At 40.6% G+C, this 17,254-nt stretch overlaps 1 protein-coding gene across 3 annotated transcripts in view; it reads left to right on the top strand.

Annotated features, from left to right (window-relative positions):
- Nucleotides 1–17,254, top strand: part of cntn3a.1 (contactin 3a, tandem duplicate 1) — a 116,414-nt gene that overhangs the window by 13,890 nt on the left and 85,270 nt on the right. For all 3 annotated transcript variants that reach the window (XM_071371970.1, XM_071371969.1, XM_071371968.1), the window contains 2 exons: nucleotides 4,297–4,437; nucleotides 11,781–11,913. In XM_071371970.1, the coding sequence (XP_071228071.1) occupies nucleotides 4,383–4,437; nucleotides 11,781–11,913 (188 nt within the window). In that variant the 5' untranslated portion in view covers nucleotides 4,297–4,382. The remainder of the gene's footprint in view (nucleotides 1–4,296; nucleotides 4,438–11,780; nucleotides 11,914–17,254) is intronic.

Genomic DNA, 17,254 nt, shown 5'->3' with positions numbered 1-17,254 from the left:
AATTTCAACTACTTTCAACTTCCATGTAACCAGCATCCTCACCCACTGAGCACCGACCGACACCAGACGTCCAAATCTGAACCTATCATAGATGTATGTTTCACAAGTTTGGATATCACAGTACAGAGAATAGAGCACAGTAGAATACAGTATATTACAATACACTAGTACAGTACAATAAAGCAAAGTAGAGTATTGTATAGTAAAGTATATTATATTGTAGTGTACTATACTGAACTATACTCTTCTTTACTGCACTGAACTCTACTCAACTGTACTCTACTCCACTGTACTGAACTCTACCCTACTCTGCTCTGCTTTATTGTACTGCACTGTGCTCTGCTGTACTGCGCTGTGATGTCCAAACTTTTGAAACACGAGAATTACTTTTGTATCCATAATTATGCATTTCTGTAAAACAAAAGATAAAATAGTTCATCAATAACATTATTACACCACTACAAAGCTACAATACAAAATGTATAATACCGCCATACAGCAATATTACAATGCACGTGTGTATAGAGTGCGTGTGCTAGCGTTTGTGTGCGTATGTGTGTGTCCGTACCTGTGTGTGTCTCTTGGAAGTCCCCGCTGTTCCATAAGGTGTATTTTGATCTGTTTTTTAAATCTGATTCTACTGCTTGCATCAGTTACCTGATGTGGAATAGAGTTCCATGTAGCCATGACTTTATGTAGTACTGTGCGCCTCCCATAGTCTGTTCTTCACTTGGAGATTGTGAAGAGACCTCTGGTGGCATGTCTTGTGGGGTATGCATGGGTGTCCAAGCTGTGTGCTAGTAGTTTAAACAGACAGCTCGGTGCATTCGGCTTGTCAACATTTCTTACAAAAACATGTCAGGGCTATAGTTGAACTGAACCACAGACTCCAGGTTGTGGCCTCAAATAAAATACATGCTTTGTAAACAAAAGGTGTCGGGCCCTTCCCAACAATGCAGAGAGAAAAAATAAATAAAGGGATAATTCAGTGATTTTAAATATTTAGATATTTGTTTTGTTACCTTAAAAACAGTCTATGGCCATTGCAAACAAATGCTAATATTAGCATTTTTCAGACCACTTCCTGTATTTAGTCACTCCTTGTTCACAGCTATGGGTGCCAAGTGCTAACACTCCCCTGTTTAGCATGTTTTAAAATGTCATTCCCAAACATATAACATGCTGAGAAAGGGAGATTGACTTACATGGAGTTTTAGTCCAAACATACTTTTAGCGTTATTGGCATGCAGCTAGTTTCACAAATTATTGCAGTCACTCCTCACTGATTTCAAGGGAAGGAAACAAATATCTAAATATGTAAAATCGCTGAACTATCCATATAAGATTCCAAATTAATAGACAGAATAAATAAGATTCCCCCTTTCCATTTGATTCATTTCTCGCTTCAACTGCCAATCAGCCAAATCATACACGCTACATTTAATGCCAAGTTCAGTCAAAAACTTGATTTTCCTGTGTTTTATATGTATTTCCACAATATGAAGTTGGAATAATACTGTGAAATTGTGAAAATGATGATGCCCTTTTAGTGTAAGAGCTGTTTGAAAAGACCATCTGGTGAGATGGAGTTTTGGCAGCCTGTTGACATCACCAGGTGGTAAATTGAGTTAATTGACCAATAAGAAAGAGAGTTCCAAACCTCTTTGCCAATAGCAGCTATTTTTCAGTTTTCCTTTCCCAATCAGACCACTCCCAGACAGCCCCAGCTACATTCTTGTTTGAGAAATTGCTCTTTGCTAAGAGGCTATTTTGTTTCTTTTTGACCATTTTAATTGAAAAAAATCACATTAAGGTACTTCACTGTTACCCAGAAATGATTTGATATTGAGGCAAAAATGTCTGCATTGGACCTTTAATATAATTGATTGACTTCTAAATTAGAAATGATCACATTGTGCCAATGCAATTACCTCAATGCTACAATCAGCCTGTTCTTACCTGAGATATATTATCAATATCCATAGATCCATAGAAACATATACCACCATCAGTTAGTTGTACACTGGTTCATATTATTATATTGCAACTTTATTTGTGACTTAATTTGAGGAGAAGGACATGAAATTCAATTGCCAGTGAATGAGAATGGTTCTCACCATGGACAGTCAGCTCTTCATGTCAGAAATGCATAATCCTTCCAGCTCAGAACTCAAAGTGCTAGGATGGTGGTTTATTATATTTGTCATGTTTCATTTGAAGAGTATCCTGATTATACAAAGAACATCGGCCTACATCTACTGTAAACATGCATTATAATTATTTTGGCACAAGCAATTTGTTCGCATTTTGCTAAGATAGATAAATGACTGTGTGTGAATGAAACTACAGTATGTTATGGTACAAAATACACATCAAATACACTCCCCTCCTTATGTATTTGGACAGTGAAGCAAACATTTTAAGTTTGCCCTATACTCCAACATTTTGGATTTCAGATCAAATTGTAAACAGTACAGAATGCCACCTTTTTTTGAGGGTATATGCATGCATATCTGTTTTACTGTTTAGAAATGAAAGCACTTTATATATCCCCCCATTTGAAGTATTCATAAGATATGGACAAATTCACTTATAGTGCATTAAAGTAGTCAAAGGTTTAGTACTTGGTCCCATATTCCTAGCACCCAATAACTACATCAAGCTTGTGACTCTACAAACTCGTTGGATGCATTTGCAGTTTGTTTTGGTTGTGTTTTGGTTGTTTTTCCCAATATGAACTGAATGGTGAACGATGACTTTAGTAATTTTCTTTCCAAGTGAGTAGATACATTTCTGAACATTTCTAAATTAATCTTGATAATGCCATGATTAAGAAAAATCATGAATGAATCATGAATAATGATGAGTGAGAAAGTTACAGAGGCTACAATTAAACATGCTAACCTCTCCCACCATTAACAATAACAGAGGAGGTTAGCATTTTACGGGGGTATGATCTTTGTTGTTCTGTAATTTTCTCACTCATCATCATTCATGATTAATTCATGCTTATCCATAATCACTGTAGCATCCGCACCAGAGCATCAGCTCCAAGACAGCTTCTACCCCCAAGTCATAAGATTGATAAATTGTTAATCAAATGGTTACCCGGACTATCTGCATTGACCCTATGTTGCACTGACTCTGACACACACATGCACACACAAACACATGTACACACACATACACTACATAAGCACACACACGTTACACACACACGCATTCTGATGCCACACAACCACACACACATACACACACTTTCACACTCATCATATGCTGCTGCTACTCTGTTCTTTATTTTACTCTAATTATTATCTATCCTGATGCCTAGTCACTTTACCCTGCCTTCATGTACATATCTACCTCAAATACCTTGTACCCCTGAACATTGATCTGGTGCTGGTACTCCCTATATATAGCTTCATTGCTTTGTATTTTATTCCTCTTGTGTTATTATTATTATTACTACCTCTGTAAGTGTTTCACGGTAAAGTCTACACCTGTTGTATTCATTGCATGTGACGAATCAAATGGTATTTTATTTGACAATAAAAGTGACCAAAGAATTACACAGTACATTCACCATTAATTTCCTATTGGGCAAAACATAATCCGGAACCCAACCAAAACAAACTGTAAATGGATCCACATTTTTTGTCACAAGCTTGATGTAGTCATTGTGTGCAACGAATATGGGACAAAATACTAAACTTTTGACTACTTTAATAACCTACACTGTATAAGTGAATAATTATGACTCTCTCAAATGGCGGGACTAGGAACATAAAGTGCTTTCATTTCTAAACAGATACAGTAGGTGTGAAAATACACTCAAGTAAAAGGTGACATTCTATACTCTTACCTCATGTGAAATGTTTGGTCTCAAATTCAAAATGCTGGAGCATGAAGCCAAATTCAACATTTTAGCTTCATTGTCCAAGACATACGTAGGGGAGTGTACTTCCAATATAGCCATTTATTTTGGCATGGGAAGCACACAAACACAGACAGGGGTCTATTAAACCATTTCAAGCCCTGGACAATGTCGAGCGCCAATGCTTAACAAGTTTTGAAAACCGGTTTATGACTTTCCAGATGGAATAGATTTTCATCTTCCTCTTGTCTTTTCTGTCTTGGGAGTGGTTGCCTGGGGAACGTAGACAATTACTGTCCCCGTGATATAAAACACTGTGACTAGCCAGTGGCCACTGATTCTGAATGTCTAATGTCCTCTCTCTCTCTCTTTCTCTCTCCCTCTCGCTTTCCTCCCCTCTATTCTTTTCGTGCCGACCAAAGGCCAGAAAAGGTGCCGGAAAGGACAAAGCCAGGATTCTGCACACCTGTTGTTGGATGTGAGCCTATATTAACCTGAGACAGTTAAAATGGAGTTGCTATGGAAACTGATGATGCTGCTATCATTTGCGGAGTTCCTTGCAGGTAAGCGCCTTAAGAAATGATTCTTTAGCCTTGCCAATGATGTTGCTTGGAAGTTGTCATCCTTTTTTTTCGCAATCATCAAGGGCATGGAGCATTGACATTGGGAACATGTGGCATTAGTATGTTATAGGACAGGTAATGCAAAGCTTTCATGCAGTGCCCAGACATCATCCTCCATTCACCGTTCTGACCTGAAGACACATTTAAAGATGTGGATAATGGATACCATTCTTTATTCTTTATGTTAATCCTGGTTGGGGAGAAAAAAAACCATTGAAAAGCGAGGTTGTGAGTCTAAAAGAAAGTCTCATCTAGCGCTTGAGTGCGCAGTCATTCATTTAAAGTACAGCTCGATTGGTACCCTAATTGAGGCTACGCTGGTAGTACAAGAGTCCTGCTATTGATCTTGTTTTAACGAGGCTATGAAGCGGCTTAATTTCTCTCACTTACAAAATGGCAGGGTCAAACGCTATAGCTTTGTAGCTGTCAGTATTTGATACTGACTGCCAGATGAATATAGATTAAATTGCTGGATGATTATCCAACATCTTTGGTCGTTTCAAGAGAGAATAAGACTGTCAACCTCCTCCACCCTCACCTTCACAGCTGGAATTTAGAGCAATTAGAATATGCTGGTAAAGCTATAGTCAGGGATTTGGAAAGCTGTTCAATTGTGTTTTTTGTTTGACATTATTTTGTTTTTCAAATCCCGGAATATAGCTTTAAAGAGCTTAACAGCATTGCGCACATGTTCTTACACGGCAATTAGCGCCACTCATCACAATATCCAGTGCACTTCAGTGGTTGCCTAATGAGACAGTGACTCACCTTGGGATTAGTCATTTCACTATTAGACTGTATCACATATGCCCTGGTTTAGGATGTAAACACATAGGTAGGCTCTCATTTATCAAACATTTATAGAAATAAGTGTAGATTTAAGCTGTTAGTGGCAGTGCGCAAAGTTCTGATTTATGAAAGTTTCACATTTGATTTATGGGTGGCAGGTAGCCTAGCGATTAGGAGCGTTAGGACGACTAGGTGGAAAATCTGTCGATGTGCCCTTGAGCAAAGCACTTAACCCTAATTGCTCCTGTAAGTCGCTCTGGATAAGAGCGTCTGCTAAATGACTAAAATGTCTGAGCGTGAATTAGTTAACTGATCTGACTTGACTGTTTGTGTGCACGTGACCTGTAATTAACATGAAACCACAGAATTAATGAATCTGATTGGCTAGAAGGGCATTTTAGAAATGATTAGGGGGTTGAATATAATCATCAAGATGATATTCAAGGAACACAGAATCAGGATAATATAATATTATAGCTTGTAAAGTAGACTGTATGGTTGGGAATAAAGCTAGCATAGCTTTATTATTCAGAGAGGTCTATTTCAACTGGGCTCTGTGTTTCAGAGGAGCACAGAATGAGTGAGTAAGGTGGGTAAGGTGGGTAAGTGCAAAGTTTTAGTATTCCAAGAGAGACTTGATAAGCATTTTAATATTCAAGGTCATATGCCCTATTGAGCACAGGAACACAGTGTGAGAGAGTGAGCCAGGTACTGCAATGTAGCGCCCACAACATTAACTCCACAGATTTAAATACATTGAATGCAGCCCAATTGAGCGTGTCCCTTCTCATAAATACCTAGGCATTTGGATCGATATAAGTTGTCTTTTAAAACGCACATTTCAGAAAACCCTTCAATTGGACCCCAAGTGCGTTTCCCGCAGTTCAGAGTATTGGTAAATGACCTCTTCTCTGAGGAATGTGCGTGTTTTTTATTATTGTGTTTGGGGATTTTTGTGGTTTTTGTACTCCTGCCTTTGAAGTAATTGTGTCACTAACTCCTTGTTATGTACTTTGTATTGTTTACTGTTTTGTGAAGCAGGGCTTCATTGCACAAGAGACATTGGTCTCAATGGGACTTTCCTGCCTAAATAAAGGTTAAATATATTTCACAGCAGCTTAGATTGTACATTGATTCTCTACACTATAGATTGCGTATTTTGTCACATAAACTGAAATTAGGTGAACATGAGAGAACTTTAGCAATCAGGTAATGGCGAAGCGATTTCTAAATATTGTGCTTTTAAGGCCGCTCTAATAATTACAACAATACTCACAATACTCAAATAGTCACAACAATACCCAGAATACTCACATAGTCACAACAATACTCACAATGGCACCTTAACTACTCACCCATATGACTGTTAAGAGTTGTTAAGTTTGTCATTGTTCACTGTCACTATAGCATGGTGCTCTAGTATTGCACACCTCTCCTGATTACAATGGTATTTGTTTTCTTTCAAATACTTTGAACTTGATTGAGCGTGCTTGCCTGGAGCAATGGAACCAATGGAATAGTACCATCTGGCACTCCAGACAGGCTCAATCATACACAAAAATATTTTTTACTATTTAAATTCAGGTCTGTAATGCACACTGGGATTTGACCATGGCCAAGTGGTGTGTAGTCCTGGGTCATGTTCAGTAGGGAATGCAAAATAAAATAATTATCCCTACTGAACACATCCCTTTTGTTTAGTCCATAGCTGATGAGGAAGTCAGCTTTCCTCCCACTCTGTTGTACAACACTTTTCCATCGGTCCTCATCCAACTTTTATTTCCTATAAAGCAACAATTTATTTCAGATTTTTCTTAGACCATTTATCAAGCAAAGGCAAGGAATCCATAAAACTATATTCTCTGCTGTCAAACCCCAAAATTAAATCCCCAAATAGTATAATCATGCATCCTTGGAGTATGGTTGGACATATACAGTAATAAACAATGATAAATGTTACTATTAGTATAGACCACGGCAACTCATATATGACAAATAACCCTCTTAGCAAAGTAGGGGATGAAAAGGTAGGGTTATTACAGTAATTAGATGACAAATGGCATTTTCAGCAGCAATATGTTTTGACTTTATATAGACATTTAATGGAGCAAATCAACAACGCTTTAAATTGTAATTCGTTGTGCGGAGATGGATTTGATCAATGTTTTCTTTCCCCCAAACAACATAGTATTAAGTATTGATAGCATATTCCCAGAATATAATTTACTTCCTATTACATACTGTATATAGGCCCTATTTCCTTTTATTAAATTCAGTATGGCGTGCGTGAGTGATTTGGATATCAATGTGAAAATGCAATCACACGTGACAAGCATGAAAACACATGATATCTGTCATTCCATCCACATGATATCTGTAATTCCATCCACATGATATCTGTCATTCCATCCAGATGATATCTGTCATTCCATCCAGATGATATCTGTCATTCCATCCACATGATATCTGTCATTCCATCCAGATGATACAGTATCTGTTATTCCCCCCACATGACATCTTCTATTCCTTCCACTTGTTAGCCAAAGTTAATATCATAATTAAGTTTGATTATTTTGTTGTTTGTGTGAAGGCCTCAGGAAATTGGCCCCAAATGTCTCCAGTACAGGTAGACTGCCCTGAACCTCTAATTCGTACATCCCACCCCAACCTTCCTACATCCTCAGAATAACATTTGGAACCCCTCAATGAGAGACATTTAGGGTGAATCTTATCTGTCGGGACAGAGGGAAGAGATGCTTTAAAAAGCAAGATTGGCTTTTTTATTTGATGCATAAAACCCAAAGCTGAAGCGAATGGATTGGGGACCTCACAAACGACCAATACCTCCCCCACAGTCGACTTCCCATGTGGCTGTTTATTCATGCTGAGGTAAGCTCACTGAATTCATTTGCTGTCAGCCCGTATTGAATTTGAGATTAGTTTATATTTCAGCCCTCCAAAGCACCCTTTTGCTCTCCCCCTGTGCTGATGCCGGTCTTGTGTAGTCTCTGGCCCTCAGCCCCGCCACATATCATCATCTTGCAGCAGGTGAGAGAAATGAGGGATGCTAGCTTTAAAAAAATAAAGTTTCGTAATGACCTCTGTCTCTGTCTAGGGGCATTGTGCAGTAAACTTCCCGTAAGTATTGTGAGCCCGTCTACCTTTAAAAATGCAGTGTAACTTCCTTTTAGAGAATGACCGGTTTTAGCTCCTAAATAGTATTCTTATTTCTCAAAATCCCCCAAAAACGTTATCCATGTCAAACAACGCTGGAACACAGCACTTTTAACTTTTTGTTTTTCTTTGTTACCAGAAAGCAAGATTGAAATTATTCCTACCTCCCTACTGCGTTACTACATAAATTCCCGTTGGGCAACGGGGAAGTTTCACAGAGTTTGCATCACTTTGGACTAACCCCCCAGGCACAGCCCCGAGAACTCAATCCCATCTCATTATCCCACAGTTATTCTTCAGAACGGTTGCCATGGCGTTGCCAAAGATCAGCTCGGTTCAGCTTGGGCATACCTGTTAAGACTCATATTAGTTACGCTGATTAATTTCCCATTTAAATGAATAGAAATTGAGTTAACTTTACACTCTGAAACCACTTTGGGATTGATTAAGAGAACAGGATAAGCATCAAGGTTATAAGAGGCTGATACTTGCTTTTTTATCGATGGTTCAGTGGGTTTGTTGGTGCCTGCATGTGTTTTTTTTCTTCACTATGAGTAAACTTATGCATGCAATGACGCATACGCAAATATCTAGTTTATAAAAATAAAAAAAGATTAAAAACATTTCAGGGGATAGATAGAAATTTGTAGATAGAATTGCACCCTCTACAAGCACTGTGACTATTATTATTTGCCCCTGTTGGCCATCTATGAACGTTTGAACATCTTGGCCATGTACTGTTATAATCTTTACCCGGCACAGCCAGAAGAGGACTGGCCACCCCTCAGAGCCTGGTTCCTCTCTAGGTTTCTTCCTAGGTGTAACGGCAGCCTTCCCTCTCTTCACTAGAAGAGGGGGTGAAACAGGTATCAGACCAACACGCAGCGTAGCCAGTGCTCAACATGTTTAATACGAACGATAAACGTGAACACTTAACAAATACAAAATAATAAATGTGGCAAACCGATACAGTCCTAGCTGGTGCATAGAAAACACAGAGACAGGAAACAACCACCCACAAATCCCCAACACAAAACAAGCCACCTATATATGATTCTCAATCAGGGACAACGATTGACAGCTGCCTCTGATTGAGAACCATATTAGGCCGAACACAGAAACAGACAAACTAGACACACAACATAGAATGCCCACCCAGCTCACGTCCTGACCAACACTAAAACAAGCACAACACACAAGAACTATGGTCAGAACGTGACACTAGGTTCCTGCCTTTCTAGGGAGTTTTTCCTAGTCACCGTGCTTCTACATCTGCATTGCTTGCTGTTTGGGGTTTTAGGCTAGGTTTTTGTATAGTGACATCGGCTGATGTAAAATGGGCTTTATAAATACATTTGATTGATTGATTGAATTAAAATTCTATCAGATAACAGATAGCATTGCTCCCTATTTTAAGATTTGTATTATATTCCTACCATTCTCTCCCCGATTGGAGGACTTGTGTTAATTGATAACATCTCACGCATGAGTGCCTAGATGAGGGGTCATCCTAATTAGTGAAGCAGAGTGCATCTTTTACGTTTTACAGCTACTGTACTCTGAATGTGTATTCTCTGTGTTTTTTTTTTTTATCTCTGTCCTCTTGCGGCAACATGTGTGCATCGATTAGCCAAGTCATTTATCAACACGTTCACTCACTCCCTCTGAAGCAAATGTCGATTCATTTCATGATTATGTTCACCGGGGGCTCACATGGTTACGTGTTTGTGTACAGTATGTGTTTGTGCTTGTATGGAGCTCTCTGTAAGAAGTGTCCTCTGGTAATCAATCAACTTCAGCTCTGCTTCAGGGAACAAGGCTTATCTAACAAAGACTATAATTAGGCTGTCTTCCATTTTGTGTAACTTTCTCAAACGTGTTTATCCTTGAGGAGAAGAACAATCGGTGCACACAAGATCCCCGTCAAACAGCCTTCTCTCTCTGAGAGTTATTCTGAGTCCCGGGAATAAACCTGAACACCCTGAGACTGGAATACAGTATCTCTTCCCCACACAAATTACCTAGTGTTCCTACCTTTCTGCTGTTCTGAGAAAATGCAAATGTATCCTCAGAAAGGCAAATGTATTCTCCTTCCTAGAGGAAAGAGACATGTTTATTTCAAAGAAGTGTTGTCTGCCGTAGTCCCACAGGTCATTCCTTTGCTGTTCAGATCCTGTAGATCTTTGCAGCAGTTACATTCACTCAATAGGGCTTTCCTAATGAGCTGCAAAAGAAATGTCATAGTAGAATACGGTAGACGCCCCATTTTCTTTGTTGTGTCAGTGTTAACAGAGCGTTATGCATTAATACATTTATGTAAGAGATGGCATTGAAATATATTTATGTAACTATGGAAAGAATGTCATGTTTTTCCTACATCAAAACAAGTTTTTTTCAAATCATGTTAATTGCACTGTCAAACCCACTCATGGTTTTTAAGAGATTACCGGGGACTGTAGGCTATTTACATTCGTATACTTCACGTTTTAAGGTACAATACAGCCCTGATATACCAAGTACAAAAACTGTTAATCTGCTGTCCTTTATTTAGCAAACTCTCTTTGCCTCAATCTTCTGTAAGGAAATCATTTTTATGAGCTGCTAATTGTGTTGATGCGGGCTAAAACACATAGCTCCATTTCAGTTATTACAGTATTTTTCTCGCGGTCCAGAATTTCATAAAACATGGCAGATGACAACCATGGTCCTTCACATTATTGTTTTCTTTTTGTTTCCAAAAACATTTTCTTCCACATCAACCTAATTTTGCAAGCAAATGCTTTTAGGTTCAAAAGAGACCAACTTACTCCCAAAGTTGTTGTGGCATTTGTTTCAAAACTTTGTTTAATGTGCATCATCCATGAGAGAGATCATTTATATGGGATTAGTGGCATACTGTAGTGGACAAACATGATGCCCTCCATGCAGTGTAGTTTAGAAATGAGTGTCACACCAACTATTGTACGTGGTGGTACAGTTTTGTCAGCAGCTATTCTCTTTTGCTCAGGACCCTACTCAATTCAAACTGGTTTCTGACTTTTCATGCTACGATTGATATGGAACTGTAACAGGTGTGTTTTTTGTGTGTGTTTTTTTCAAGTGCGTGTTTTGATTGATGGGCCATTCCACTTAACTATTCTGTAACCGGTGTCTGTGAAATGGGACAGCAGACAAATAGCTGATGAATAAATGATAATTTAGGTCAAAAATCATAATAACAGGCACTTTTTCAGGCCGATGGGCTACATCACAGCTTTATTCTCCCCCCCATTCAGACCATCCCAACTTCTAGATAATGTTGTTGTTTCTCCTCCTGGCAGGAAACAACGTCCTGCTGAGGCCTGTGTTCACCAAACAACCAGGCAGTGTGGTGTTTCCCGTCCACCCCACTGAGACCAGCAGAGAGGTGGTGTTCAGCTGTGAGGCCCAGGGACATCCACCTCCCTTCTACAGGTACCAGCTGTCACCGTTCCTTCAAGTTTGGTTTTGGCAGGGTATATACAGTGTACATTTCACTTTTTTTATCCAGGTTAGTCTAAATGAGATAAATGGAAACATATTTTATGATATCTCACATTTTACCATGGGTTACTTTAACCCTTTACACGATGGGGAATTTGCCTATATGGACAGGGCCAAATTGAAAGTTTTTTCAATTAAATAATTTAAGAAGCATGTGCATGTCCATGGTAGCAATTGAAAGAGAACAGTTTGGAGATTTTAGGGAAATTCTAAGAACAAAGATTAGAGCAAAAGCCGTTCACCTGAAACAAGATTGAATTCAAAGATTATACTGTTGATTTTATGTGCATTTGACCTTTACTGTACTTTTCGAATCCATTTGTCAATAACGAAATCTGGAAATAATTTGGATATACACTGAACAAATATATAAACGCAACACGCAACAATTTCAATGTTTTTCCCTAGTCACAGTTCATATAAGGAAATCAGTCAATCGAAATAAATTATATAATCTATGCATTTCACATGACTGGGAATAAAGATATGCATCTGTTGGTCACCTTTAAAAAAGCTAGGGATGTGGATCAGAAAACCAGTCAGTATCTGGTGTGACCACCAGATACCGCCTCATGTAGCGAGAAACATCTCATTTGCATTGTGTTGATCAGGCTGTTTATTTTGGCCTGTTGATCCACTCCTCTTCAATGGCTGTGTGAAGTTGCTGGATATTGGCGGGAACTGGACCACTCTGTCGTACACGTCGATCTTCCCAAACATGCTCAATGGGTGACATGTCTGGTGAGTATACAGGCCATGGAATAACTGGGACATTTTCAGTTTCCAGGAAGTGTGGACAGATCCTTGCGACATGGAGCCGTGCATTATCATGCATGCTGAAACATGAGGTGATGGTGGTGGATGAATGGCAAAAAAATGGGCTTCAGGATCTCGTCACGGTATCTCTGTGCATTCAAATTGCCATCGATAAAATGCCATTGTGTTCACTATCCATAACTTATCCCTGCCCATACCATAACTCCACCGCCACCATGGGGCACTTTGTTCACAACGTTGACATCAGCAAACCGCTCGCCCACACAACGCCCACATCTGCCCGGTACAGTTAAAACCGGAATTCATCCGTGAAGAGCATACATCTCCAGCATGCCAGTGGCCATCGAAGGTGAGTATTCACCCACTGAAGTTGGTTACGACATCAAACTGCAGTCAGGTCAAGTCCCTGGTAAGGACGACGAGCACGCAGATGAGCTTCCCTGTTTGTGCAGAAATCCTTTGGTTGTGCAAACCCACAGTTTCATCAGCTGTCTGGGAGGCTGGTCTCAGACGATCCCGCAGATGAAGAACCCGGATGTAGAGGTCCTCGGCTGCTGTGGTTACACGTGGTCTGCGGTTGGACATACTGCCAAATTCTCTAAAATGACGTTGGAGGCTGCTTATAGTAGAGCAATTAACATTAAAGGTTGCTGGTTCGGGTACCCGATTTGACTTGGTGGGAAATCTGTTGACGTGCCCTTGGGCGGGGTCCTTGACCCTGTTTGCTCCTGTGGGTTGCTCTGGATGGGAGTGTCTGCTAGATAACTGAATGTAATGTAAATGTTGAGCGGTTTCACCTCAGGTAGATTGTTTGTTTTAATATTCAATAATAAATCAATTCAAATTAAACCTTAGAGACCCAAACTACCATAATGTCACATCACATCTACCGCTATTGCCAAACACAGCTTGCTATGGGGTCATATTCATTAGGGTTCATGTTTATTAGGGCGGAAACCACTTTAAAATGTTTAGCATTTTAAAGTTCCACCTAACCTCACTACATCCACCTTACCTGACTATCCATCCAGCTAACCTGACTATCCATCCAGCTAACCTGACTACCCATCCACCTTATCTGACTATCCATCCAGCTAACCTGACTATCCATCCACCTTACCTGACTATCCATCCAGCTAACCTGACTATCCATCCAGCTAACCTGACTATCCATCCACCTTATCTGACTATCCATCCAGCTAACCTGACTACCCATCCACCTTACCTGACTATCCATCCAGCTAACCTGACTATCCATCCACCTTATCTGACTATCCATCCAGCTAACCTGACTATCCATCCACCTTATCTGACTATCCATCCAGCTAACCTGACTACCCATCCACCTTACCTGACTATCCATCCAGCTAACCAGACTATCCATCCACCTTACCTGACTATCCATCCACCTTATCTGACTATCCATCCAGCTAACCTGACTACCCATCCACCTTACCTGACTATCCATCCACCTTACCTGACTATCCATCCAGCTAACCTGACTACCCATCCACCTTACCTGACTATCCATCCACCTTATCTGACTATCCATCCAGCTAACCTGACTACCCATCCACCTTACCTGACTACCCATCCAGCTAACCTGACTATCCATCCAGCTAACCTGACTACCCATCCACCTTACCTGACTATCCATCCAGCTAACCTGACTATCCATCCAGCTAACCTGACTACCCATCCACCTTACCTGACTATCCATCCAGCTAACCTGACTATCCATCCAGCTAACCTGACTATCCATCCAGCTAACCTGACTATCCATCCAGCTAACCTGACTATCCATCCACTTTATCTGACTATCCATCCAGCTAACCTGACTACCCATCCACCTTACCTGACTACCCATCCACCTTACCTGACTACCCATCCACCTTACCTGACTATCCATCCAGCTAACCTGACTATCCATCCAGCTAACCTGACTATCCATCCACCTTATCTGACTATCCATCCAGCTAACCTGACTATCCATCCACCTTATCTGACTATCCATCCAGCTAACCTGACTATCCATCCACCTTACCTGACTACCCATCCACCTAACCTCACTACCCATCCAGCTAACCTGACTATCCATCCACCTTACCTGACTACTCATCCAGCTAACCTGACTGCCCATCCAGCTAACCTGACTACCCATCCAGTTAATCTGACCACCCATCCACCTAGCCTGGCTACCCATCCAGCTAACCTGGTTACTCATCCAGCTAACCTCACTACCCATCCACCTAGCCTGACTACCCATCCAGCTAACCTGACTATCCATCCAGCTAACCTGACTATCCATCCACCTTACCTGACTACCCATCCACCTAACCTCACTACCCATCCACCTAACCTGACTACCCATCCACCTAACCTCACTACCCATCCACCTAACCTCACTACCCATCCACCTAACCTGACTACCCATCCAGCTAACCTGGCTACCCATCCACCTAGCCTGACTACCCATCCAGCTAACCCGACTACCCATCCACCTTACCTGACTACTCATCCAGCTAACCTGACTACCCATCCAGCTAACCTGACTACCCATCCACCTAACCTGACTACCCATCCAGCTAACCTGACTACCCATCCACCTAGCCTGACTGCCCATCCACCTAGCCTGACTACCCATCCACCTAACCTGATGGGTAGTCAGGATAACATCCACATTGCTCCAGCCAAACGCCACACCCACTAGCGTTTCTTCTGCACGATGAGTCTGGATTTGCTTTGCCCCCCATTCTGACCATTTTGATTTGCCCCAGAAACCGATGGCTTTGATATTCTGATTGGTTAGAGAAGATCCAATCGCGGATGAATTTGTTTTGTCCAATGCCCCTCATTTTGATGTCAGCACAAACTACTTATAGGATGGCAGTTTCAGACTGAATGTATGGGGCGATCCATAGAGTTATTCAAATTTAAATTCAAGTTATCAGGCAAATTTCCACCCTGTCTGTCTTTTTTCCCTGTTTGTTGCCTAATGATGACCCAAGATAATTGATATTTGAAAAGGAAATCAGGAATTTGAACCATGTCATTGGATTTAGGTTAAAAGTTGGGTGAAAGAAAGAGAAACATTCCCGAAATTCCTTTATGTTTCCCACGTTGATTCAACATCATCACATTGTTTTTTTGTTTTTTTACGTAGAAACAACATAGATTAATTTAGTTTGTGACCAGAGGGTTTGGACTTCACTGTCAAACTCTGCGTATTGTGTATTGTCCCTCTCCGGGAGTTGTCCCCAGTGCATTGTCCTAGGAATGTATTGATGCCCCGTTGATCACCAGCTTAAGTGATGACAAATTAAAACAGATGACAAATTATGATTTGCTTTAAAGAGCATCAGTTGCATAAGCTATTAATTTTCAATCTATCAAACAACGACGGCTGTTGTACTCTTGTCACTGTAATTAAATGCAAATTGCAAAGCCAAGCATTTAATATGCAATAGGTTGAAACGATCCCTCATAACATCAGCGTATTTGGCTGTTAATGTAGCTTGAAGATCCTGGGTGTTATGCCTAATGGGCACAAATTGAAATGAATGTACAAGATCTTATCACTTCCACTGGATAGAATACTTAAGCAATCTGTTTCTACAATGCAGCCTCCGACACCAGCCTAAAAGATGGGAACCTAATAATTCTGTCTTCAACTCACATTGAAGTCGTACACCTGTGTGTGTGTGTGCAGAGTGTACTCGCATGCATGCACACACACACACACCACATTGAAGTAACCTGTTCCAGTGTATGAAATTAGTTTTGAAAAGTTAAGAGTCCTTCACTCAGTCTGCATCATAGTACATCAAATGGGTCCTTAGAGCTGAGAATAGAGCAGCTCTTTTTCAGGAGGCGCCAAGGACACATTAATTTAAGACATACTTAAGACTACTCCTCGACCGCTGTCACTGAAAGCCCCCTCTGAGTTGTCACCGTGGCCCCTTGATTTGTCTAGTCTGGAGCCATTCCAGCTGCAAAACCAAATCAATAAATCAATCTAATCAGCCAATCTGCCGTTAGGCACCGCTCCACTGAATAGGCCTCTCTCTCTCTCTCTCTCTCTCTCTCTCTCTCTCTCTCTCTCTCTCTCTCTCTCTCTCTCTCCCTCTCTCCCTCTCTCCCTCTCTCCCTCTCTCCCTCTCTCCCTCTCTCCCTCTCTCCCTCTCTCTCTGTCTCTGTCTCTCTGTGTCTCTACCTCTCTGTCTCTGTCTCTCAGAAATGGAAACCTCAGGCTTATTTGACTCAAGGAGTTGTGGAATTCCAATCAGCACAAAATGATCTAATATTCAATCTAATTGTGCCTTATCCCTGTCTTTGAAAGCTATTTCTCAAGAGCTCCTCATGGACACAAAGATAGCTTTTCTTGTTAGGCTTTGTTTGCTCTCCTCTCTGTTCATTTTCTCTCTCCTTGACATCAAACTGTTGGGATTAACTTGATGCACTTCTCTTGTGTTCATTATTAACAGTTTTGAGGTGC

The sequence above is a fragment of the Salvelinus alpinus genome, chromosome 28 (assembly GCF_045679555.1).
Source record: "Salvelinus alpinus chromosome 28, SLU_Salpinus.1, whole genome shotgun sequence".
Lineage (NCBI taxonomy): Eukaryota > Metazoa > Chordata > Actinopteri > Salmoniformes > Salmonidae > Salvelinus > Salvelinus alpinus.
This window is presented reverse-complemented; position numbering and strand designations above follow the sequence as displayed.